Source organism: Solea senegalensis, linkage group LG20 (genome assembly GCF_019176455.1).
Source record: "Solea senegalensis isolate Sse05_10M linkage group LG20, IFAPA_SoseM_1, whole genome shotgun sequence".
Lineage (NCBI taxonomy): Eukaryota > Metazoa > Chordata > Actinopteri > Pleuronectiformes > Soleidae > Solea > Solea senegalensis.
The window spans coordinates 9,583,746-9,601,022 of record NC_058039.1 but is presented as its reverse complement, the minus strand read 5'-3'; the positions used below and the strand labels follow the sequence as shown (position 1 = coordinate 9,601,022).

Below are 17,277 nucleotides of genomic sequence, written 5' to 3'. Positions count from 1 at the left end.
AGTACGGGTAACTTGATACAGCTTAATCAGATTTATATTTACAAAAGATTTAAATTTATACATTTAAAAAAACAAAACAAAACCACCGCTCATCAAAAAATGTGTATCTTCTCCTCAGAACTGTCACCTGATGTTAGCTGAGAAGGCACTCCACCACCATCATCCAACATCAGGTGACAGTTCTGAGGAAGGTGGAAGATACACACCAAAACTGGTAAACAAGGAAAAGGAAAACTTACTGTTGTCCAAGTCCAATTAAGAGTTTGTTAGTGTGTATGTTTTCTAGTTTTCTTCTCTGTTCTCAACTGTACAGCGACCTTGGGTTTCGTGAAAAGTGCTTTATAAATCTAAGTCATTATAATTATTATTATTTTTTAAGAGTATTCAATCAACAACCAAGAACCCTGAGATATTCAGTGTCTTCACTGCCTAATAACTTCTAACAAAATGATGTCACAGCAGTTTTCATGTAAAGTACCACTCATAAAGGTCATTAACTACATGGTACTCCTTGTCTTTTGAAATGTGGTCACAGGCGAGACAGATGGGATGAATGAATTCATTCTGCATTGACAAAAGATGAGGCACCACTTTATAATACTTTCTCCACTCAAAATAACCCATGTATGCTTTATCATCCTTGTCCAGCTGCTGTAGAAACTCTGCCAGTGATTTTGCGTCAGGGAAGTCATTGATGTGAATGAAGGAGCCATTGGGAATAAACTGCTCATAGTTTTCTCTTGGTGGACCCATAACTACAGGGACCGACCCTGCAACGAGGGGCCCGTTTACCTTTTCTACAAAGTAGTCCTTGTGGAGCGAGTTCTCAAATGAGAGGTAAAACTTACAACTAGCAAGGGTTGGGTAATAGTCTTCATAGCTCAACCGACGCCCTGTATGTGCAGAACCAAACAGTTCAATCTTTATATGTTTGGACAGTTCATTGTAATATTTCTCTCTTGTACTTGTTCCAGTGCTCGCAACATTGTTACTGACAATCCAACACAACAGTTTGTCTTTCTTGGGCAGAACAAAGACGTCCTTCATCTCTTCTTTCTTGATAGTCACCTCATTCCTCACCACAATGTCGGCGTCTCGTCTGTAGCTCAGTGTTAAGTTGAACAGGTTTTCCAAACCTAGTATCTTCAGTGTGTTTGTCGGAGATTCCACGTGAAACCAAATCCATTTCTGAAAAGATGGACGTGGGTCCTTGGGAAGGTTATTCAATTGCCAGTCGATATCTCTATGGAAGATAATGACTCCTTCTGCTCTGCTGTACATGGATCTATCATCAGTCAGTATGCAGCTACTAATGTTGAAGTAGGTTGAGCAGATTTTGAAATCAAACTTCACACCAAGAGGCCAGAACCACAGCAGGACGATGGGCTTTTCAGTGGGAACTGTGCCTTCAGAAGTTAGTTCATCAGCAAATGTAGACGTAGATGGACAAAAAGGAGACTGTGACTCAAAATATATAGATAATGCAATAAAAGTGACGGCAAGGCAAATAGCACTTATTTTTGCCAGACATGACGGTTTACTTAAAAGGGCCATCATCTGTGGGGACAAAAAAATGAAAGTGAGAAAGACAGAAAGAACATCATGACTTAATTGACAGCAATTCAACTAAAGCAGGTTTTGTAACTATGTTTAACGTTGGATTTTCTGCTTTACCACATTAAGTATGTTTACATGAAAACAAGAATTGTTGTAAAGACTTTTAAAATACACGTAAACTAAGGAACTTCTCAGTTGTACTGACATATGGCATGGTTCCACTAGTGCAACTCTATTCACCTCAGCACAGCACAGTTATTTTGTTTTTCCATTAGTGCTAGTACCTGGTACCTGTTACTTTTTTTAGTACCTGCTCTGGTGAGGTTCCAAGCAAGCTGAGCCAATACTGTGCATGACATCGTCAGACTGCCATGCACTGATTGGTCAGACTGCCATCACAGGAAGAGACCCTCTGACACAAGAATCAAGTCATACAATGCCAAACTGTAGATCAGTTAAAAAGACTAAACAATTCTGAAAACGTGGATTAATCTCCAACATTTAGCATGAGAAATCTCATCATTTAACAGGAAGTCTGGTGTATTTAGCGACAGCACAGCTGAAAACCTGCAATCACGAGCCGCGAGCCGCATCACAAACCCTGCCACTGTATTTCAGTTCAGTGTCTTGCAGGAAGTACTGAACAAATCTTTTTAATTAACTGATTCTAATGATTCAGTACATCTGCTTTACAAGTCAAGAGTCACTACTTTGTGTGTGTCAAGTTTCATGCAGCCACTGTGATGACCCCGTCCATGTAGAGGAGGTACTATAATGTAATGAAAAACCAACCTAACCGTGTAGAGCTGAGGTGAGCTGAGCAGGGCCCATGTAGTGGAAACACGGCATTAGGCTACATTACCCCGACACACATAGTATTTCTTCTATCAACCAAATAAGAGTTAAAAAATTCATAGTGTAGGAGCCAGTATTGAGTTAATTTAGTTTAGGGTTAGTTTAAATGTTTAGTGCAGGATTACTTGTTACAGTGTAATTTGTGAACAGTTAAAGTCGTTCCTATGGGCTCGACTCGTAGGTACCGTTTTACATTTTTGCGACTTTCGCCTGAGCACTTCCCTCATGTGGCCATTTTACCTTTACATCTCGCCGCCTCTCCATTACGGCACATGACTTAAAGGAATACTTCACCGATTTGCATTTAGCTTTGTATTAAAAGATTAGGGTTAGTATTTTTGATAAATTGTACTTCCCAACCTCAGTTTCCCCTAAGTTGAGAAACTCGTAGGGGGCGGGACCTCATTCCCAGAATGTAAACAGTGTCCGCCATCTTTGCTAACAGTTACGCTAACAGGACCAAGTGTCACTGGTGGGCATGTAACAAAGAAAAGAATGAAGATATTTTTCAACTCAGGGGAAACTGAGTTTGGGAGGGACAATTTTTTTAAAAAACTAGCCCTATTCTTGTAATACGAAGCTAAATGCAAATTGGTGAAGTATTCTTTTAATAATCAAAAATAAGGAACAATGTATTTATCTTTCAAATAGGCAAATAATCCTTAATTTACAGAACGGATGGCCACCCTAGGGAGAGTATACCCCCAGTTGGATTAGAGTCTCAGGCCTCAGCACTCTGTGTATGCAACACAATCTCCACCTCTGACTAATACAATAAATAGTAGAAAAAGCCAGTACAAAGAAAAATAAGACAATACTGTATAGTCAATGCTGACAAATTACACCTGCTAAACCCGAAACCACCTTCTACCAACAACCTTTTAGCCCCTTGTGAAACAGAGGTGGAAACCCTTTTTTCAATGAATCACTTCAAACGACAAAAGCATTCACAACTGAATGACCTGGTCGAGCTACAACACATTACTGTGCATGGAAAAGTACTGGGTGGTTGAATTCTGATTAGGCGATGGTACCATGGTAACTTATGCTGCATACTTGTCTTCAGTTCAGATCAAACGTACGTTATTATGAATCATGACATTATGAATTATTCAAAGCTCGACTGTTTCGTTTTTCGGTTAAATAAATAATTCACTGAATGTTATTTTTCCTGCTGTAAAATCCCAGGTTAAGAGCTGTATGTAAACAGCCATACATGTTGAAACGTTGTTGTCTTTTGTCCTTCTTTAATTAATTAATTAATTAATTAATTAATTAATTAATAGTGGCTGTCTTATTCGAAATGCTTATCAATGACACAGCAGATATTGTAAGATCACGTGCAGTGTTTCACAAACTCCAGTTTGTATTACGAAAGGAAATTACATCCATCCAACCATCTTCTACTGCTTTATCCTCCACATGAATGTCGTGGGGGGAGCTGTGCCAACCTCAGCTGACATAGGTCGATAGGCGGGTTCAAACCCTGGGCAGATCACCAGTCCATCAATCACAGGGATACACACACCTACGGTCAATTTAGAGTGTCCAATTTACCTAATCATATTGAATGTTTTTGGACTCTGGGAGAAAACCCACGCATGCACAGGGAGAACATGTAAACTCCATGCAGAAAGGCCCTTGTTTTGGCCGGGTCATCTTGCTGCAAAGGCGAGAGTTCAACCACAACACCCACTGTGTGACCCAAGGAAATTACAATTTGAAATTAAAGCTGCAAGCTTTGTGCAGGCGTTGTGCAGGCCCCCGGGTAAGCCATGGAGTCTGTGTTCTGGTCGGGTCACTTATCTCGCATGTGAAGATTAGGGCAGATTGGTCAATGTATGGCAATGTTACGGGTCACTTCCTGTATGGCAAGACCTACTTCCTGTGTGCAGGTCATAGTTTGCAGACGTGTTCAGGGCAGGCCCTTGATCTCACATTTCAAGCTTTGAGCCGATCAGTCAATGTATGGGCAAGTTAAAAGGCACTTCCTGTTTCAGACTACCTACTTCCTGTGTAATGTCTTGCAGACGTGCTCAGGGCGGGCCCTTGTTCTCACATATCAAGTTTCGAGCCAGTTGGTCAGTATATGGGCGAGTTACAGGGCACTTCCTGTTTAGCGGTGAAATGGCAGAATTAAAAATGGCTGACATCGACGTTCGTAGATACGTTCAGGGGCGGTGTCTCATGTCACGTAAGAAGTTTTGTGCCAATGTATGGCGAAGTTATAGCCCACTTCCTGTTTTGTGGCAAATCGTTGAAATTTGCCAACACTCTGATGGCTGCCGTGGCCACGCCCTTTTAAATCTGCGACGGTTTTCAATAACTTTTGAACTTGGATGGGTCTAATTCAATTTGAAGCATTTGGCACGTGGTCCCAAAAGGAAACAACAATGTTCCCACCAAATTTCATGAAATTCGGCGCAACTAAATTTCGGCCACTCCATAGTCTTTGACCTGAGGGGGCGCTACTGAGCCATTTTGCATTGGTTTTTAGCAATATCATAATTTTATAAAATGTTTCGCCAGTTGAAGGTTGAACGCACATCTCATAATATCTTTAAATAGCTCCAAGGTGGAGCTACACACCCTGTGTGTCTCATACTCATAGATCTTATCAATAAAACTATGCAGCAAAGACTTTTCCCACAAGTTAAGGGTGTTTTTTTAGGTCATCATTTGCTGTTACACCTGAATTTGCCATCAAGGCATGACATTACTGTTTATTCATGGTGTTGACAGCATTGGGTAAGAGGTGGACAGACAGGTGGCATACTGATGTCTTCATCCTTTTATAAAAGTCCCGCTCATAAATGTAAAGTTACTTTACTGACATTTGAGATTTTTCTTGTGACATATTATAATCCAGTTTTACACATTTAATTATTTAGACTATTTTGAGTCTGATATTATGTTTCAGCTTTGATTTAGATTCAGTCACACCTGGCAGAATGTTTTATGACCCATTTTCAAGTCAGATGTGTATTTAAATATGTATTGTGTATCATTGCCACTAACATATTGGTATTGCTGGTTGATCATACAAAAACTGGCCGCGTATGGACTAATAATATATATATATTATATATATATAATATATAATATAGTTAATATAATTATTTAAAATAATTGAACATGCTGAGGGAGAAAGTGTCAAATACAGCATTGAAATGGGATTTTGGCCCCTGGTGTAACTCACTTCTATTTCGCCCACTTCTATTCATCAAGGTAGTAGAACTATCACTATTCTAGGGGATAAAATAGCTCCTTTTTTTACTTTTAAGTCATCCATGTTTAGCGTACAGTCAGCACATCGTAGGCAACACCGGCCTTCACCAGCTTCTTTGCATGTGGCTTTAACCCCCACATCTTCTTTCTCCTCACACGACTGGGGCAGCCCGTCTGCTTCCTTGTTCAAGCCTTTTAGACGTCTCAAAAAGGAATTTAAAAGGGAATCTTTACGAGTGTCATTGCTGTCAACCACATGTACAGTATACTGTCCAGCATATCAAATGTATTATACAGTGGATTGTCTATAGAGCTGCTCAGTGGCACAGCTCAAGAGTCATTATTATATAAACACAGAAATGACATTTTGAAATCACCACTGAACAGTTCCAGTTGTGATGCTGCTGAACACAGAAACTGCTGGCCACACGTGTAAACTCCAAAAACACTTCCTTTTTTGTAGTTTATCAGCAGGATATCAGGAATTGTGACCATCACATCACACGCCACCAACTACTACCTACTATTTCCTGTTAGCTACACCTGTTTCAGCAACCTGAGAATAATAAAAGAATAATTTCTTCCTACCTTGCACAGAAGGGGGTCGTCTCCTCCCAGTTACTAATGAAAAATAATAAATCAATAATTATCCAGTACCCACCAACACATTCCTCCTAACTACCGTATTCGGCAAAAATAACAACAACAACAACAACAATAATAATAATGATAACAACAACAACAACAACAATAATAATAATAATAATAATAACAGTAATAATAATAATAATAATAATAATAATAACAATAATAAAAACAGTAATAATAATAATAATAATAATGATAATAAAAACTCACCGGTTCCTCGGCGGTACTTCAGCTGATGCGGAATAAGGAAGTAAAAATTGTGAATTTGAGACACAATTGAGGAAAATGTTTATATTTTTATTAGTCTGTTACGTTCTGTCATGGCAACGCATCTCTAAAAGCTCTTGCGTTTAAGAAAATGAATCATGCAGTCGACCGTCAGCTCCATTTCTACCCAAACGCACCCGCGCGCACACCCACCCACCATTAAAATGAGTAGCACGTCTACATCGTTTTTTATGGTAAAACGAATGTGTGTGAACGCGCAGCGCTCACGGTGCATTCAAGTACACCGTTTATATCACTTGTTCCGATTTGGGGTTTTTTTGCCATTCGCGTGCGATTTGTACTTTATTGTACAAATCTAACGTGAGTGGTTTGTGGTTAGCAAGCACTTATATTTAAGTGCAACTAAAAGCAATTAGCTGTGTTCCTTGGAGATTCCTCATTAAGCCAAATCCACTTCTGAAATGTTGGGAATGGATCGAGAGGCATGTTTTTGAAATTCCAATCAATAGGTATGTGGTAGAAAATGACTCCTTCTGCTTTGCTGTACAAGGATCTATTATCAGTCAGTATGCAGCTATCAATGTTGAAGTACGCTGAGCAGATATTGAAGTCAAACCTAAAACCACAAGACCAGAACCACAGCAGGAGGATGGGCTTTTCAGTGAGAACTTCAGAGGTTTCTTCGTCAGCTACTGTAGATGGACACAAAGGAGGTGGTGGCTCAAAAAAAAATAAAGAATGCAATCACAGAGCAGGCAAGGCCAACTAAAGCTAATTTTGCCAGATGTAGAGTTTTATGGAAACAGGCCATGATCTGTGGAAACAAAAAAGGAAACAACGTGATCAAAATGTCAAAAATGTCTGTTTATAAAGCATAAAGTATAAATTATCACCCACCTCTTTATTCGAACTCATTGACATTCATTTCCAAAACATAGTTAAAACCGTTACACAATAAAATAAAACTGTTACACAATAGGGAAACATATGAAAATCACCATACAATCCTACTGGTTGATCTATTTCATTTCAGTCGTTAAATAATATATATATATTTTTAATGTAATCTCAGATTTTGATTTTGTTTCTTTTCATCTTTTAAAACATTTCAGCTTGAATGTCATTACGGTGACGGTGTTTCCACCGGCTCGCCTCGGTACCTGGCACAAAGTACTTTTTTTAGTACCTGCTCTGGCGAGGTGATGAGGTACTATGCAAGACGTCACCAGACTGCCAGCCATTGGTTGGTTGGAGTGCTGTCACAGAAAGAGACGTCTGACACAAGTTGAACAATGCCGAGATCAGTGAAAAAGACTTAACAATCATAATCCCTAACAGACGTCACGCTCAGTAATGTATGGTTACTTTACTGATATTGGAGATTTTTCTTGTGACATATTACAATCCAAATTTACACATACATATATTTATTTAGTCTACTTTGAGTCTGATGTTATGTTCCAGCTTTAATTTAGATCCAGTTTATAATCAAGTGAACATATTGTGAAATTCCCACTCCTATTTGTCCTCCAATTAAAATCATCACATCTTGCAGAATGTTTTTTGACCCATTTTCAAGTCAGATGTGTATTTAAACATGTATTGTGTATCATTGCCACGTACCACCCACTAACATATTGGTATTGCTGGTTGAACATACAAACACTGGTCACGTATGGACTAATAATATACATAATATAATTAATATAATTATTTAAAACATTTGAACATGCTGAGGAAGAAAGTGTCAAATACAACATTGAAATGGGATTTTCACCACTGGTGTAACCACTTCTATTCATCAAGCTAGTAGAAATATTGCAATTCTAGGGGAGAAAATATATTCTTTTTTTACTACTTATTCATTTTTAGCGTACAGTCAGCACGTCGTAGGCAACACTGGAACATCATCAGCTTCTTTGCATGTGGCTTTTAAACCCCACATCTTCTTTCTCCTCACATGACTGGGGCAGCTCGTCGGCTTCTTGTTCAAGCCTTTTAGGCTTCTTAAAAAGGAATTTAAAAAGGGAATCTTTACGTCATTTCTGTCAACCACATTTACAGTATACTGTCCAGCATATCAAATGTATTATACAGTGGATTATCTATGGAGCTGCTCAGTGGCACAGCTCTTTGTTTTCACTTATCTTCAACAGATATTTCATAAAATAATCCTAATTTAAAAATTGTTGTAATTTTGCACATTAGACCTCAACATTTACACAATGTGGGATAAACAAACATTTTTGGCATTGTCTATAGCTATAGTTTAGCTATGGACACTGGCCTTGCTTAATTAGTGTGACACTTTTTAATTAGGATTCTTCAGCCTGGACAAACTAATGAAAAACTCCAGGTGTGTGGTGATTACCTGTCTTGGAGGCAATTAAGCAGAGCTTAACACTGCTAAGCTTGTTATAGTTTAGCAGTGTTGAAAACAATGTAGTGGAATATACTATAGGTGATCAGCTTGTTTGTTTATGGGCTGATGTACTGACGTACTGGTAAAGCCATATAACAAGTAAAAATATATTTCATAGGCGTCGACAGCTACTATTCCGCTAAGTCCTTGGTTACTACGGCCCTTAGTAAGTCACTTCCTGCACCACAGCCCTCTGAATAATCCTCAACACGATACCCCGGGGAATACTTACTTTATTAAAAGTGCTGGTCAAGTCGAACACGAGACTAAAGGTTCTGCTCCTGTAACCCCGCAGTTTTTATGATCAGTGTTTTAATTCAGCAATAGTTCACTCTGGTTGTCATCTGTTCATCCATTAGAGGCCAACAGGACATGACCTGGCTGCTGTTTAAGTGTGCAACCTTCTTCCCGAGGATGGTGAGGGATCCAATTTCACTGAGGTCGCAGGCTCTGACTGCACTGGGACTTTGAATACACTTGCATATGTGCATCGATGTGTGTGTGTGTGTGTGCTTATTCTGTGGTTCCTGCACTGAAGTGTTCAATAGTTAATAAGAGCCTTGTTTACTTGGCAGAGGTGCTGCCCACTCAGCAGATGCTGCTACAAATGCTGAGAGATACAACTTAGGGAATAGACATTGTCACACTGCTAACACAAAATATTAGCAGCCAGTGCTCACTCTGTGTGAATACAGAACCATGTAGAGCGTTGTCTTCTCAAACTGAGAGGGGAAACATGGTGGAAGGATGACGAGGGTGTGCCCACTCGACAGCCCGTATATATAAATGGACATGGTTATTAGGTTTGAGAGGTGAAGGAATTTGCCTTTTCAAATATCTACATCATTCAGTGTGCTGACATCCTTTTAAATTGTCTACTGAACAGGACGTAGGGAAGGTAAGCTGATATACAGTGGTCGATCTCTAAATAACACCATTAAAATAGATTTCACAAACGGATCACAAAGACAGGGCCACATGTTGGTGCAGCAGCTATAGCCTCACGTCAGTTTACAGAAGGACAGCTGGTTAGAAATTTGAGTGGGAGTGTGACGGTGGAGGAACAGGGTGGAGGTTAAAACTGGAGCATGGGCTCTTACTGTTTAAAGAGGGAAAGAATTAATTGATTTTATAAGTGGTTGTCTTTTTTTGTGCACATATAGTGTGTTCCCACCGGCTCTACTCGTCCTCTTCTTTGATCCCTGTGATTGTCCTTTGGCTGCATGGCAGGCAACACACACAAGACAGTCCGTGGCCAAGTGGAAAGACTTGTAACCAGAGGGTCGCCGGTTCAAATTCCCACCCGGCCAAAAAGGGCTGGGGTACCCCTGAGCAAGGTACCCAACCCCCAATGCTCCCCGGGCGCTACTCAGTGTGGCAGCCCACTGCTCCTAATTCTAGGATGGGTCAAAATGCAGAGGATTAATAAAAACTAACTAACTTTAAACATGCTCTGGCTGGTTTGGCAGTGCATGATTGGCAAAAATAAAGCAAAGCTTGTGTCTAAAGTCAGCTGGGCAGGAGATGAGGTCCTGACACCTTCTAAAAAAGTAAACTTCAATTAGCATATGATAACATCTAATTGTGTTGATGTTACAGTCCTCGCTGTTTTACAGGTTATTCATGATCTTCTGGACGATTAGACCAGTCTTGTATAGTCTAAGTACTAAAGCGATACTAGCGATACAAAAGTACAAGTATCTTACCAGAAGATGACTTTGGTAGAAGTTAAAGTCCCCTTTATCAAAAGTAATTTTCAGATATAAAATGTACGTAAGTATTAGAAGTAAAGTAAAAGTATTTAAACAAAGTGAGCAATTCCAATTTGTAATATGACATTTACTGTGGCTTCAACAATAAAAGCATAATAGGCACTCTGTTATTTATAGAAATATAAATAACAGAGTAAAGTACAGATACGTGAAAAAACTGCTGAAGTACAGTAACAAAGTATTTGTACTCCTGGATTAGACTTATATGATTTCATGAAGACTGATGTTTGTATATGATCAAAGGTAGTTTACATTATTATTACCTCAGTGAAAAAAATTATGTGTCATCCCATAGAGAACAGTTGAAGCTGAGCTTCAAGTGGTTTTACTGTGAAGGCTGCTACGGTAATACTAAAACTAGTGACACAAGATTAGTACTGAAATGTAAATAGAACACAATACATATTTGACGACATGTGATTGTATGGCGTTGATATTGTAATAATCTATTCAGAGCACTTAACTTTTATTTGCTTGAAGATTAACCTATTGAACATAAAACACATATGTGAAATGTATCACTTGTGGAAATGATTTAAAATGCAACAAGAGCATGTAATCAAAATAGCCAAGACATACTGCATGCAGCTGCGCTATTAATCCACCGGGTGGCACTTCAACATAATCATTAAGGCAGGCACATCAGTTTTGGTGAAATTCAAAACAATAACACACACAGAAACTTTAGTCTAGTGTGTCATCATGTCAGTTAGATCAATCATCATCACACGTGTATAGTGTAGTTCACACAATACACATAATCGAAAGGGAAAGCGGGAGAAGCAAAAGCTTATCTTACAGTCTTATCTAGTTGATAGGTTAAACCCATCTACAAATATAACGTCATGTCTGAAACAGACGTGACAGGAACACAACCCTGAATAATTGTGTGTCCTGTACCAAGCGGTTGATTGTTGATCAGTTAAAAACCTACACATGCACACACACATTCACATATAAATGTAGCTACTTAGGGCCACTGTTGGCTTAATGGGGGCCCCAACAGAGCTTGACACATATCACAAGAGAACACTATGTGTAATATTACATCAGGTAAAGTGTACATAACACATTAGTAAACTAGTTCAACCAGTTTCTCCTGTTCACTGTCTTCTTACAACAAATTATCAAACTTCATGATTTAAAAAAAACAACAAACAAACACATACTGATATAAACTCAGAATCATGTATTGACTATTTTGTCAACTTTACAACAAGAAGAGGTCAAACTTTTAACGTTGTTAAAACTAAAGCAGTTGACATGGCCTCAATAAAGACTAATAAAAGGAAACACAGTTCACTGACAGAGAAGCATCAGTTGCTCTCGATTGCACCTGTTGCATTTACCTTTAATTCATTGATTCTAACTTTTCCAACTCGCTCAAGTTAAATGCTAAGGGCCGACGAATAAACACCTTATTTGTCGTAATATCTTTTTAAATACATTATAAACGCATGAGTAGTTTCTGTTGCAGTACCACGAGTGGCCACTGGAAGAAAACGTCTTCAAGGCAGAGGGGGCGGGGCTCTACAATACGTCGATAGTCGGACGCTTCATTCTTGAGATTGAGTTGACTTCCTGATTCACCCGAACAACGCGGATGTGTTGGTGAGGAGTAGGTAAGCCGATCAATTTGATCTGATTCATCCACGAATTCTACGGCAAATATCACGCAGTTTCACTGTTCCTCAGAAGTGTGTGTGTGTGTGTGTCTGAGTTATACCACTTTCCTCTTCTTCAAAGTTGTGCTCAGGTAACAGAAGTCCACCAGAACACCCGAGAGGCACCTTTTATACAACGTTGAGACAGTAATTCACTTTTTTTAAAAGTTAAATCATGGTTTGAATTAGGATTTCATTTGTTGTAAAGCCACGTTTGAAGTAGTCCTCAATATACTCGCAATCCATGTCTGTGTCAGTCTCCCCACACCACACATGAGCTGCTATTGAACTGCTGACTTTGTATCTCATAATTATGACTTTTTATTTCATAATTATGACTTTATCTCATAATTTTGACTTTTTATCTCATAACTTTGACTTTGTATCTCATAATTATGACTTTATCTCATTATTTTAACTTTTTATCTCATAATTATGACTTTTTATCTCATAATTTCGATTTACTTAGAGGATGTTTTATCTCTTTTTTTTTTTCCTTCTGGCGGAAATGGGCTTCCTTTGAAGTTTGCTTTGAGAGGGACGCTCGACCTAGGGCGACCTGGTCGTTATTATGTAATATGTTTGAGCTTGCTGTTAGACAGGAAGTGTTATTGAAGTCACCTGTCCTCTTATTCATAAATCGAGGGAGTGAAACAATGAGCAACAGGTTAAACAAGGAGGGTTGATTACACAAGTTACGCAAACCAAGGCACTCTGTCGTTCATTTTTCAGGGTTAGTTTTCCTTTCTAACTTATTGAAACATAAAACTGCTACTTCCTTATTAGCTGCTGGTGATTTTAGTTTACCAACTGTGGATGGACCCCAAGAGCAAATCCTACATTGTGTTGAATCTGGCTTTGCTGTAAAAAAGTTTTTTTGAACGTCAGGTCTCACTATGTTAGGTTATGTTATGTTACCATCAAATCAATAGATCGTCATTCAGGACCTGGAACATCTAGGGAATATTTCTAAGTGTTGTTGATTCTTAGACGCACGTGGAAGGAAATGTAACTTGGATGTACGGCAAGTGGAAATAAATGTGGAGAAAAACCCTCACATAACTCTTTCTTGCCGTGGTGATTGATGAATTGAAATGGTACCAAGCCCAAACTGCCTACAACTAACAACTTTCAGTGGCTTTGGAATTAAGTGTACATTTGCCACTGCAGTCCTCTTTTGGTTGAATGCAGCATTAATTACACTGTAACTTTTAACAGTCCGTTGACATTAACTGTGTTATAACCTTTGTGCCATTTATACCATGAGGAAATGTGTTGCCAGTAGTAAGGACTTCTTCTTTCTTTGCAGATTTAGGATGGCTTCCACTCCAAGTTCCACTTTGCGACCCCTGTCCATCGTGGTCGTGCTGCTGGCTGGAGTCATCATCCTATTTACAATGTACTACAGATCTTTTCCAGTTCCAAAATGTCATCCTGCCCCCAAACCAGCTGCTGTTCAAAAACAGTCAGTGGCCACAAATCGGTCAAAGACCAAAAAGCCTCTTGTGCTGCTGTGGTTTTGGCCTGAAAGCAAAAAGTTTGATATGAAGGACTGTAAGAATGTTTTAGAAATGGATCACTGTGAACTCACAGATGATAGATCTTTATACTCCAAAGCTCATGCAGTTCTGATACATCACAATGATATCAAAGATGACCTGTCCAACCTTCCCACCACACCAAGACCCAAATTTCAAAGGTGGATCTGGTTGAGCATGGACACGCCCCCAAACACGCGCAAGATCGCTGGCATCGAAGCCCTTTTTAATTTAACCTCGAGCTACAGGAAGGATGCAGACATTCCTGTTCGCTGGCACCTAACTGTCAAGAAGAACCCAGGCCCAGATTTTGTTCCACCAAAGAAAGAACGAGTGCTTTGTTGGATTGTTAACAGCCATGACCTCAACACAACGTCTGCGGAGCGTTACAACTACTACAACGAGGTTATAAAACACATAAAGGTGGATGTGTTTGACATCTCAGCTGACAACGTGAAGGGAGAAAACTATTTTCAAACTATTAGTACCTGCAAGTTCTTTCTTTCTTTTGAGGAATCAAATCACAGAGATTACATCACAGAAACATTCTATGGTCCGCTCGCTGTTGGAACTGTACCAATAGTTCTGGGCCCACCGAGAAAGAACTATGAGAAATTTGTCCCTGGTAATTCCTTCATACACGTAAAAGACTTTCCTGATGCTTTTGCTCTGGCTGAATTCCTCCTCAAATTGGACGACGATAAAGAGGCTTATGAAAAGTACTTTACTTGGCACCGGTTCTATACTCTCAGGCGTCATTTTACTGATGAGCAGCATAAGTTTACACTTGCTGTCTGTCAGGCCTGTCGTCATATTGGCTTCAGCAATGAGTATAGAGTGGTTCGGGATCTGTACAAGTGGGTGTCCCAGTGACACTGGAGTCTGTGGTGGTCCTGCTGCAGAGAGGCATTTTGTGTATACAAACTACATTGATGCATTATTGATGTACATATTAGTATGTTTGAATAGGAAAATGTCATCAACCATAACACTCATCATCAGCTAAGGGGTTATATCAATATCAAAATGACCCAAATGTGGTCATGGGGTTTTCCACTGGACTAAACAAACAGGTTAACAGGTTAACAGGTTAAGTTCTGCTCTATATGTATAACAAGTTTAATGTCTGACTGTAATGAAAAATACCACATGCTTGTTGAAGATATATTTCCCGCACATTCTTGAGAAAATAATTGTCACATTTTGTGGGTTTTTTTTTTTGCTGTGGGGTTGGAGTTGCCATTAATAGGTTGCCATAATCACTTTCTCTCTTTCTTGGGATAATAGCCCAGAAGCCCATGGTTCTCCTAAGGTTAGTTAGAACCAAACCAAAGATGATCATGTACATTCCCTGAGGGTTATGCAGAAGCCTAAGAAATGTTCAAATGTTCTGTGGTTTTAACTAAAAGAGAATGTTCTGAGTTATGAATGTTTGTATTTTTAACCAGCTTCATTAAAATGTTTAGATATCGATTAAAAAAGCTTTGCAGTTGCTAGATTCACCTTATCCATTTTTTATTTTTATTTTTTTTACAGACAATTGTAAATATGAACCACAGAGGAATAAATGTATATCCCACTTTCTTGATTTGTATTTTTGGGTTGGTGAAATTATGAATAAATATGAATATGAAAATGTATCTTTCAAGGAGTATTTACTTACAAAAGAGTTCTTCTCTGTTCCTCAGTCAAGGCAGTTTGAATGTGGGTGGAGCTTGTATGGAGAGAATTCTGTTCAAATAGAATAGATTTGAAACCAAAAAAGAGATTTGAGAGCAAAAAAGAGTAAGTGGCAATGAAAATTTTTTTTTGAGATCAAAACAAAACAGGTTGCAACTGAAAAAGAAATATGAGAGAACATATTTCTTCAACTTCAATCAAAACTAATGTTTGTAAGTAAAAACATACGACCATTTTGCTTGCAAATCAGTCCTCTTTGCTTGCGTGTTATAAAGAATTCAACGGCACTTGTTGGGTGGGGCCTACGCTGGCGGATGAGAGAAGAGTTTCTATTGGTTGGTTTGGCCTGGCTCCATCGTCAGCTACATCTTCCGCATTACACCCACTTCTCCCTTGTGCTGTGCTGCTTGGAGGAAAGCCTGTTGCTCTTGAAACGTTTCCCATATCGTTGGCCACAGCCTGCCGTACGTTCACAACAACAACAACGCAAGTAATGAATTAGAAGAGAAACGCAAATTTAGGTTACTCTGCTCAGGCCGTGACTAGCAGAGACATCCATGTTGCTGCTAATCAGTGTGATTGCAGCAGCAGGGCATTATAATTCATTACTTGTGTTGTTGTTGTGAATGCAACAATATATAGCACAATTTATTACTTATGGGAAATGAGGCTGTTTGGGTCAGGCCTCGGGCTTCTTTTTTCCCCTCATTCCAACACATTTCATGCAGGTTGTAAATCATCGCTGTGCGGTGAAGAGTAAATCGGACTGCCTGCTTACTGGATAGGGGCAGACCTGATGCCGCTGCGTGCATAACCGCACATTTTGGGCATGTTAGTGTCATTTTTGGAGCCCTTTTATGATGCTCAGCGTGAACTGGAGGGGGCCAAATATCCCACTCTGTATCTTGTGCTGCTATGGGCAGAACGACTCAGACATCACTGCCAGCAAATTGCCAACGATGCTGCACAGCTGGCAGCCGTGGGTCAACAGGAGCAGCACCCGCTCCCGCTGAAGATCCATGAAGATTACGTTTGCACAAATCCAGATCCAGCTGCAGTTTTTTTTTTTCATTGTGAAGAATTGTGTGTTTAAATAATGTGCTACAAATTAGATGTATTACTATGATTGTTGTTGTCATCATTTTGAGGACACAGAATAGGGCAAGATGGAGGCAGATGATCTGTTAAAGGGAGAAGCTGAAAGAAGAGCAGAACAACAACAACCATTATTCACACCTTGACTCAGGTGAAACCAACGTCCTGAAACTGTGCGGGTGGGGGTGGGGGCTGGTATTGTCTAACTCAATGACTCTCTTGACAGGTTTCCCGCCTTTTCAGAACTGTGAAACATCTCAGTTTAACTCTAATGTTGTGAGTTCATTGTGATTATTAAAGGGACACTAGCATACCTACAATCACCAGCAGTGTCTGGGTAAAGGAGAGTTTTCACTCTCCTTTCTCAGAAGCAAGTGTTCTACGCTTGTGCATCTTTACATTACATTACATGTCATTTAGCAGACGCTTTTATCCAAAGCGACTTACAAAAGTGCATTTAAACATTTGGGTACATCTTCCTCCTTGTGTCCAAGTGCCAAAGACTCTTGAAAGACTGTCATCACATGCATTTATTTTTAGTCAGCGCATTATTTTGTTCAATTTGTAATACATTTATTTTCATCCACTAA

At 39.3% G+C, this 17,277-nt stretch overlaps 2 protein-coding genes across 4 annotated transcripts; one reads left to right on the top strand and one right to left on the bottom strand.

Annotated features, from left to right (window-relative positions):
- Nucleotides 1-396: 396 nt before the first annotated feature.
- On the bottom strand, nucleotides 397-6,683 carry LOC122786180 (4-galactosyl-N-acetylglucosaminide 3-alpha-L-fucosyltransferase 9-like). Its single transcript, XM_044052264.1, has 3 exons — nucleotides 6,499-6,683; nucleotides 6,229-6,261; nucleotides 397-1,557 (listed from the first exon to the last, which is right to left on the bottom strand). The coding sequence occupies exon 3, from the start codon at nucleotides 1,555-1,557 to the stop codon at nucleotides 466-468; it is 1,092 nt and encodes a 363-aa protein (XP_043908199.1). The 5' UTR covers nucleotides 6,229-6,261; nucleotides 6,499-6,683; the 3' UTR covers nucleotides 397-465.
- Nucleotides 6,684-12,268: 5,585 nt separating this feature from the next.
- LOC122786685 (4-galactosyl-N-acetylglucosaminide 3-alpha-L-fucosyltransferase 9-like) lies at nucleotides 12,269-15,552 on the top strand. 3 transcript variants are annotated; one of them, XM_044053150.1, is made up of 3 exons: nucleotides 12,314-12,332; nucleotides 12,457-12,521; nucleotides 13,684-15,552. In XM_044053150.1, exon 3 carries the CDS (start codon nucleotides 13,691-13,693, stop codon nucleotides 14,783-14,785), a length of 1,095 nt encoding a protein of 364 aa, XP_043909085.1. In that variant the 5' UTR covers nucleotides 12,314-12,332; nucleotides 12,457-12,521; nucleotides 13,684-13,690; the 3' UTR covers nucleotides 14,786-15,552. The 3 variants fall into 3 exon arrangements, with proteins under 3 accessions (XP_043909083.1, XP_043909084.1, XP_043909085.1); XM_044053148.1 differs by lacking the exon at nucleotides 12,457-12,521 and having other exon boundaries at nucleotides 12,269-12,332; XM_044053149.1 differs by having other exon boundaries at nucleotides 12,272-12,521.
- Nucleotides 15,553-17,277: the final 1,725 nt, after the last annotated feature.